The sequence below is a fragment of the Chanodichthys erythropterus genome, chromosome 18 (assembly GCF_024489055.1).
Source record: "Chanodichthys erythropterus isolate Z2021 chromosome 18, ASM2448905v1, whole genome shotgun sequence".
NCBI lineage: Eukaryota > Metazoa > Chordata > Actinopteri > Cypriniformes > Xenocyprididae > Chanodichthys > Chanodichthys erythropterus.
Window position 1 is genome coordinate 37466558 of NC_090238.1, and position 9211 is coordinate 37475768.

Consider the following 9211-nt stretch of genomic DNA (forward strand, 5'->3'; position numbering starts at 1 on the left):
TGGAAAAGAGAGAGCCAATAGTTTCTGTTGCAGCATCGAGTTCTTCTAAGTTGTCAGGTATACTAAGGCGATGAAACTGCTCGGGGAGATTATTTATAAAGCAATCTTTAGTGGCAGACGTGATTGTTCTACAATATTTATGGCTGGGTGGTGGTTTTGTAGCCTTGGCTAATTGTATTATACACGAGACTAAATAATGATCTGATATATCATCGCTCTGCTGTAGAATTTCAACAGCATCAATATCTATTCCATGCGACAGTATTAGATCTAGGGTATGATTACGACAATGAGTGGGTCCTGACACGTGTTGTTTAACTCCAATAGAGTTTAAAATATCTGCAAATGCCAATCCAAATGCGTCTTTATTATTATCTACATGGATATTAAAATCACCAACAACAAGGACTTTATCCGCAGCCAGTACTAACTCTGATAGAAACTCAGCAAATTCTTTGATAAAGTCAGTATGGTGCCCTGGTGGCCTGTATACAGTAGCCAGCACAAATGTCAACTTACATAATGTTACATAAAGCACCATCACTTCAAAGGAATTATATTTGAAATTCTTTTGAATGATTCTGAATATATTACTATAAATTACAGCAACACCTCCCCCTTTGCCTTTCTGTCGAGGATTGTGTCGATAATCATAACCTTGAGGACTAGATTCATTTAAAGTAATGTAATCGTCTGGTTTTAGCCAGGTTTCTGTCAAACACAGCAAGTCTAGTTTATTGTCTGTGATAATTTCATTTACAATAAGTGCTTTTGAAGAAATAGATCTAATATTCAGTAACCCAAGCTTTATCATTTGTTTATCTGATTTATCTGTGATTTTCATTTTTTGAACATCAATTAAATTTTTACCCTTAAAAGGTTTTGGAAGTTTTTTGTATTTACTAGTTCGAGGTACAGACACAGTCTCTATGTGATAATATCTAGGTAAAAGTGTTTCTATGTGCTGTGAATTATCTGAGTTCTGTGACGTGAGGCGGCTAGCAGACGGTCGGTTTAGCCAGTTTGTCTGCGTCCTGATCTGGGCCCTGGTTTGTCATGTTTCAGCTCTAAGACTATTTGCCAAATTTCTAGAGAGAAAAGCAGCACCATCCCGGGAGGGATGAATACCATCTCTTTTCAACAGATCAGGTCTGCCCCAAAAGCTTTTCCAATTGTCTATGAAACCTATATTATTCTGCGCACACCACTTAGACAGCCAGCCATTGAGTGATGATAACCTGCTAACTATCTCATCACTCCGACGAACAGGAAGAGGGCCAGAACAAATTACTTTTGCTGACATTGAATTTGCGAGTTCACACACCTCTTTAATGTTAATTTTAGTGATCTCCGACTGGCGAAGTCGAACATCATTTGTGCCGACGTGGATAATGATTTTAGAATATTTACGTTTAGCATTAGCCAGCACTTTTAAATTTGCTTTGATGTCAGGTGCTCTGGCCCCCGGCAAACATGTGACTATGGTGGCTGGTGTCTCTATTTTCACGTTCCGTGTAATAGAATCGCCAATTACTAGGGCACTTTCAACAGGATTCTCAGTGGGTGCGTCACTGAGTGGGGAGAACCTGTTTGATGTTCTAATCGGAACGGAAGAGTGGTGTTTGTTCTTGCCATTATGCCGCCTCACAGTCACCCAGTTAGCCTGCTGCGTGGCTTCTACAACCGGAACCGAATGTGTAGTGTTTACTAGGCTAGTCGCATCCAAAGCAGTATCTAAGGCCCTTTCATTCTCACTATCCTCAATTAAAGTTTGGATGCGTGTCTCTAATTCTGAGATTCTCTCTGTCAGCCTGACAATATCCCTGCATTTATCACATGTGTAAGTCTCACTGCTGACAGAAAGAGCTAAGCTGTACATGTTGCATTTACTACACATGATAATCGTCGGACATGACTGACCGTGTGTTTGATGAACGCCGTCCGAAAAACTGCAACGCACACGGGACTCGCTGGCTGGATGTCTCGGTCGCTTGCCGGTGCCTGGGGCGAGGGTGATGTGCGGGACGCTGTACCTCGCGGTGGATCGATGAATGCCGGGCAGCAACGTCTCCACAGCTTCCCGATCTGGCGAGGACAGATCAGAATAACATACATCGGATAAATCCGCCATTCAATCGACAAGGAAGGTTGGTTTAGAGGAAAAAAAGAAAGTAGACGGTAGCTAGCAGGCTATGGCTAACACTAGGTGATTACGCTGGTGGATTGCTAGTAATAAATCGTTCCGTTTAGTAATACTATGCAATAGGTTAAGTAATCTAGTGAAAATTAAGAAAGTTATATTATGCGAATAGGAATAAAGAGAAGGATTTAGGATAATCTCCACGAAGCTCCGAGCGTAGATCAGACAGCTGGCAGGCAGCAGCGTTGAGCAGCGTTGAACCTTATAGTAACACAATGTTATTTATTTTCATATTATTTATATGCATTATAGTTTATAATAATTTTATGTTTTTATATATTCAGTTTTCACTTTAATTGGTTAAGTTTTAGTAATTTTACTATGTGCTCATTTTTACTTTTGTTGTTGTTGTTGTTTTTGTTTGAAATTTATTATATATTGCTTTATTTTTATTCAAGTTTTTGTAATTTTAGTACTTAAATGAAAATTAGAAATGTTGCCTTATTATTATTATTTATTAATGAATAACACTGCAGTAAAATACTGTGGTATTACCATCTATTCCATCACTTTACTACAGAAATTTATATTTTATAAGGGAAGTTTGTCAATGCATTAATGTCAAGTTAAGTTGATGTTTGTTGTTGACAATTCTTGTATTATTAAAATGTGACTACATATGCAGGTAAATGTTTCTATAAAGTCCTGGGGGTTAAAATTGGCTGATTCTGGCAATTATCACATGTTACTGTGTGAATGTGAAACAGTAAATTATACATGTATGTACAATATATCCCATCAGCCACAAGATGGCTCCATGTTACATGTGATGCATTAAAATAACCTTGTTGGGAAAAAAACATGGAAAGATATTACAGTTTTTTCCAATTGCTAACACACTAAAATGACATGCACAGCACAATTATTTAAACTGACACACAGAGAGCAAAACTTCTTCTCAAGTCTCCAAAAGTCTAAACACCTTTTCTGTTTTACACACATTTTGCATTTCAAAATAGCACTTTTTAAATTCACTAAATACAGTTCTCTGCATAAGACACAACAATCTGACATAAAGTCACATGTTTGCCATTTCAAAACACTGCCATTCAAAATGACACTACATGAGCTAATTGGCCAATTACATGTGCCACCTGGCCAAACACCTCAGTGGTTAATTGTTAACACTTCAATCAGGATGTAAGCACTATGAAAAGACCACAGGTGAGAACCTTTTTTTTTTTACAACAACAATGGAAGACATTGCAGAGAGAGGAAGAGGAAGAGGAAGAGGAAGAGGAAGAGGGAGGTTGAGAATAAGAGGGGGAGGAAGAGTGAGAGGTAGGGGTAGAGCAGGTAGAGGAGTTCATGGCCAAAGAAGACAAACACTTTCAAATGAAATCAGAGCAACCTTAGTAGATCATGTCATCAACCATGGGTTGACAATGCGTGAGGCTGGACAGAGAGTGCAGCCAAACTTGAGCCGTTTTACTGTCGCCTCTGTCATCCGGACCTTTAGACTGGAGAACAGGTATGTAACCAAAATTTCATGTAGTACACATGTAGTATACCCCATGTCATAGTGTATCAGTTGGGTGACACCTGTTTACTTAGTGTATGACATCAGCCATTCATGAACTGTACAAGTTTCCTGTACAATGTACTCTACTGTGGGGGAAAATATTTAGGCTGCATTGTCCAAGCCCTATATATATTTTTATTTTATTTTTTCTAAAGGACTGAGAGACGACACCATGGTGGAGGAAGGGGACAAATGTTCACTGGGGTACAGGAAGCTGCCATTGTAAACTTGGTTTTGGAAAATAATGAAATCAGATTACGAGAAATTCAAAGCCACATCATCCAAGACAACACCTTATTCAACAACATTCAACGAGTTAGTCTGTCCACATTGGCTCGCATTCTCAAGCGAAACCAAATCAGAATGAAACAACTTTATAAGGTGCCGTTTGAGAGAAACTCTCAAAGAAACAAAGAGTTCAGATGAGCATATGTGGATGTAAGTACTATATTGACTGCAGTACACTACACACAACATTGTTTCCCAGTGTACTGGATAACACCATATTGAGTGATTTTTGTTCTTTGTTTTCAGGGAGTACTGGAAATGGATGCTCATGCAATCCCACATGAGTTCATCTTTATAGATGAGGCTGGGTTCAACCTAGCAAAGACCAGAAGAAGAGGGAGAAACCTCATTGGCCACAGAGCCATTATAGATGTTCCTGGCCAACGTGGTGGGAACATCACAATGTGCGCTGCCATCTCCAATATGCATGGTGTCCTCCACCGTCATGCCAAACTTGGACCATACAACACAGCCCATATTCTCACATTTCTGGACAGACTTCACAACATTCTCATACCACCAGAGCGTATGAATGATGCAGACCATCAAAGAAACCGGTACGTTGTAGTATGGGACAACGTGAGCTTTCATCGTGCAGCCCCAGTCCAAAACTGGTTTGCTGACCACCCAACATTTCTCGTGCAATACCTCCCACCATACTCACCATTTCTGAACCCCATAGAAGAATTCTTTTCGGTATGGCGGTGGAAGGTATACGACCGGCAGCCCTTTGTGCGCATGCCTCTTGTGCAGGCCATGGAAGAGGCATGTGATGAGATTGATGTGGGTGCAATTCAGGGATGGATAAGGCACTCAAGGCGCTTCTTCCCTCGATGTCTGGCAAGGGAAGATATTGCCTGTGATGTTGACGAGGCGTTGTGGCCAGACCCGGCTGTGCGGCAAGATTCTGCCTAATTATTTTTCTTGCCTTTTTTTTTTTTTTTTTTTTACTGTAATATATTTTTTTTCAGAAATTTTCTTTTTCAGTTTACTTTTTTTGTAAGAATATTTTTGTTCAGTCCCATGTAAATATATCTGCTGTGCTTATGTTGTACTGACTTGTTTACTGTAGTGAAGGAAAAAAATAAAAATGTTGCAACAGCATGTGTGTGTATCTGCAAATATTTCTGTGCATGTGAACAATCTGATACATATTTTAGTATTATGGCAAAGCATACTAAAGATGGGTGTGCTTTTCATTATGCTCAACAGTGTGTAGGTGGTTAGGCAAAAATCTGGTAATATGAATGAAGTGTGTGCCATTTCATGCAAAAGTTTGATTTTGATAATGCTCTGTGTAGTTTCGGTTGCAGTGCTTCATTTTGCAGGATATATGAGGTATTTTGCAGTTTGGGTGTGTGGTTTTGTGAATTGTGTTAAGTGTTTTGATAAAACCAGACTAGTTTGAAAAATTGTGTGTTAGCAATTGGAAAAAACTGTAAGTGAATTGCAATGTTGTCTCAGTATTTCTAAAGTGGTTTCGGTCATAAAATGTTTAGACTTTACCTGTGATCAATGCTACAAACCTGATCCTTTCCACCTCTTAACACTAATAAAATGTTTTAGCAATATGTTGATTAATTTCTCTCACTGTGGAATTATATTAGAAGTCAAGTAATACAGTGTTTTTTACGCAGCCAATGAATTAAAAAAATACACAGGCGTTTATCATTTAGGATCACTTATTGTACCAATTAGAAATAACATTCTGCTTAGTTTAAGGTGCCAATTTAATGATTTTTTTCCTTACGACTCATATGTTGCATCAGTCTATATGCATAAGATGTTCACAATGAGCTAGTAGTGATTATACTAAACTAACAACTTGTCTATGTAATCTGTTTTTTAAAGATGTTGAATGAATGAATAATCTCTATTTGTGTGAGTTCAGGTGCTTTTTAGATTATATAAAGTTTCTATAATGGACAAACTCGGTTTCTTAATTGTCAAATTACTTTAGATTAAAACCTCAAGCCTTCAATTGGCTAGTGACATTATAGAACGTTCTCATTTGCTAATGCATAAACTCTACAGGTCCAGAGGAGAATCAAAGGTAATCAATTAAGCTAAAAGGGGAGGAGCCACCTTTATTCAAAGCTGTACAAAATGGCCAAGCCAAGCACTGGTGTGTGTTGTGGCATTTGTGTTAATGTTTGTTAGAATGGAGCTTCTACGAGGTGTGTTAGTGGTGGTTGTGCTTGTTGTGTTTGATTTGTCTGATGCATGGGGAAGTTTGAGATACAGTCAAAGTCCAAGAAGCATGAGGCCAAAATCAGATCCAGCTTCCAACAGTCCTGCCCGTTCTCCTCTAGGGCTCTGGAACCCTTTGCAAGTGGCTTCTCAGTTTCAGAGTCCTCTGAGTTCTGTCTCAAGACACCTTGCACAGGATCCTTTTGGTCTTCAGGAGAAGCAGCTGTTGGAGGGTCCAGTGAAGCCTTTGGATTGGAAGTATCCCGTTGTTCCTGAGGTGCAGAGAGAGTTGGCAGTGGACTTCCAGTTGAGGCAACCTGTGACTCCCAGCAGTGTCGCTGTTCAATGCAGTGAGAACCGGGTACTTGTAGAGGTCCAGCAGGACTTGTTCAGCAATGGTCAGTTGATCCAGCCAACTGGTCTGTCTCTAGGTGGATGTCCTGTTGTTGGTCAGGACACTGCATCTAGGGTGCTCATCTTTGAGTATGAACTACAGGACTGCAACAGCGTGCAGATGGTAAGAACTTTTTAATCCTAATGGGTTGTTTGTGGCAGAGGATAGCCAAAGTCTTTCAAGGAAAGTCTGTTCAATTGTTGCAGTATCAGCAGTGCCAGGGCAGCTGAGACGAAGTCCTATCAGTGCACCATCTTTGGGGTGATCTTGGTAACCCCAACTTTTTTGTTTTTACAGATTAATGAGGATGAGCTTGTCTACACCTTCTCTCTTACCTACACCCCTGAGGCACTTGCTGGTACTCCAATCACCCGGGCTGATGGTGCAGTTGTTGGCATTCAATGCCATTATCAAAGGTAAGCAGTCTTTTGACTTTCTGCATGCTGTTTGTGCTGCTGAGACCACTTAATGGGTACTTTCATGAACCACAGACTTCAAAATGTAAGCAGTGATGCCTTGAGGCCAACATGGATCCCTTATGCCTCAACGGAGGTTGGTGAAGAAGTCCTGCTGTTCTCCCTGAAGCTCATGATGGGTTAGTACAGGTTTATATCTCTAACCTTGTGATTGTGGCTCTGCCTAAAAGTTCCCTTTTTTGGTAGATGATTGGTCCTATCAGAGGCCTTCAAACTCTTACTTTCTGGGTGGCGTTATTAACGTTGAGGCGTCTGTGAAGGTGTACAATCATGTGCCTCTGCGTGTGTTTGTGGACAGCTGTGTGGCCACTCAAAGACCAGATGTGAACTCTCTTCCGAGATATTCCTTCATTGAGAATCACGGGTAAGGTCATGGCACTTGATTCTATAGGACTCTTTTGTAACGCTGTCAGAGTCATGGGTTAGGTCAAGTTGCTTGATACAGTTTATATTCATGAGTTCTTTGTAACCACTTCTCAGGTGTTTTGTGGATGCCAAGGCTACAGCTTCCAGCTCCCGCTTCATGCCTCGGTCCCAGGAAGACAAGATCCAGTTCCAGCTGGAGGCGTTTGTGTTCCAGGAGGGCTCCAGTCCTTCTGTATGTACTAAGAATATGAGTGAGATCGACTTCTCTTCCAAGCTTTTTGTGACTTCTGTCATCCCTTGCAGATCTACATAACCTGTATTCTGAAGGCCACTATTGCTTCTGTACCAAGTGATGCTCAGCGCAAATCCTGTTCCTTCGCTAATGGGTACATTTCACCCTCTTAACGTTTGACTTTAGGTCTTTGACTTCGAAGTTGACTTTGCTCATGTTGAAGCTGGCATGTCTACTGTTACAGGTGGTTTGCTGCTGATGGAAATGACCAAGTTTGTGGTTGCTGTGACTCTACATGTGGTCCTGATGGTGGATTTGCTGCTTCTCCCTATGGAGGTTGGTAGCTTCTGCACTTCCTAAGGTTGCTCTTGACTTTCAAGTCCTCAAACTTGTTTTGGTTTTCTTCTAGGCATTCAGTGGGAAGGCAAGGCATCACTTGGTCCCGTAATGATTCAAGAGCAAAAGGCTGTTTCTCAATAAATCTGACATTGATCCTTGCATGTATCTGACTAGTCATTTTGCTTCATGTCTGGGTTAACTGCTTTTGACTCAACTGTTTCCTCATTCTGCCAATGTGAAACTCTCCTACTGAACCTTCAAGTCCCATATAGGATGCTGTTGCATTACAGGTGTTACTTTCTCTATAGGCAACTTTAAGATATTGTTCTTTAAACAACTTCCACTGAAGCTTGATCACATTGAGCCCTAGTGGCTGTACAAAACCAACTTGTTTCTGATCTGTACTTATAAATATTTATGACTGGACTATCATTTGTTTGAGCTCAGGGGCTTTGTAGATGACAGCTTGTCCATGATAGAAGCTGTCAGTTTGTTGGGGGGAAAATTGGGAAAGAACATGGATTAAAGCATTCTAGTGAGTTCTCACTTGCTAATGCAGAGGTTTTCAGTCCTGGCATATCCCTTGTATTTCTCACTTAACAGATTCAGATAATCAGCTCATGAGGTGAGTGCTCCATTAACTGAACTAAGCATGGGTCTCATTCAGCTCGCTAGTTCAGTAGTCGGGGCACTGATAAGGGGGCTAGCCACATTAATTTACACTATACTGATTTGTGTCCTAGTGGAAAAGTGAATTTTTGAAGCAGTTGAGCAAAGGCTTTATTTACTCATTGAAAAATCCCATTATAAAACCCTATAGGAAAACAAGCAGCGACTTAGTCTTACAGGTTCTGACGTAATGCACGTCACCACTTTCTGAAATAAATACTTTGTTGCGATCCTATCAGACTTATGATAGCAACCTGATTGTAACAAAGCACTGTTCACCAGAGGAGAACTGGCCCCCCGACTAAGCCTGGTTTCTCCCAAGGTTTTCTCTCCATTTTAACACCTATTTGCCACTTGTTTGGAGTTTTTCTTTGCCGCTGTCGCCTTTGGCTTGCATAGTTGGTGTTGGAATCGGTTGGTTCAGGAATGTGCTACCACGATGGTGTGTCCATTAAAACACAGTGGATCTAGTACTCAGTCCATGATCTTTATTTGGCATTTGGAGGCATAGGAATTGAGCCATGGCAACATAAGT

At 40.6% G+C, this 9211-nt stretch overlaps 1 protein-coding gene across 1 annotated transcript; it reads left to right on the top strand.

Annotated features, from left to right (window-relative positions):
• Positions 1-6171: 6171 nt before the first annotated feature.
• On the top strand, positions 6172-8178 carry LOC137006473 (zona pellucida sperm-binding protein 3-like). The gene is made up of 8 exons (XM_067367269.1): positions 6172-6717; positions 6892-7010; positions 7086-7189; positions 7257-7434; positions 7551-7668; positions 7740-7822; positions 7913-8004; positions 8078-8178. The coding sequence occupies exons 1-8, from the start codon at positions 6172-6174 to the stop codon at positions 8146-8148; spliced, it is 1311 nt and encodes a 436-aa protein (XP_067223370.1). The 3' UTR covers positions 8149-8178.
• Positions 8179-9211: the final 1033 nt, after the last annotated feature.

Coding starts and splice junctions, on each gene's coding strand:
- LOC137006473 (XM_067367269.1), top strand. CDS start 6,172: ATGGAGCTTCTACGAGGTGTGTTAGTGGTGGTTGTGCTTGTTGTGTTT. Junction 7,011..7,085: donor ATTCAATGCCATTATCAAAG/GTAAGCAGTCTT, acceptor CATGAACCACAG/ACTTCAAAATGTAAGCAGTG. Junction 7,435..7,550: donor TCCTTCATTGAGAATCACGG/GTAAGGTCATGG, acceptor ACCACTTCTCAG/GTGTTTTGTGGATGCCAAGG.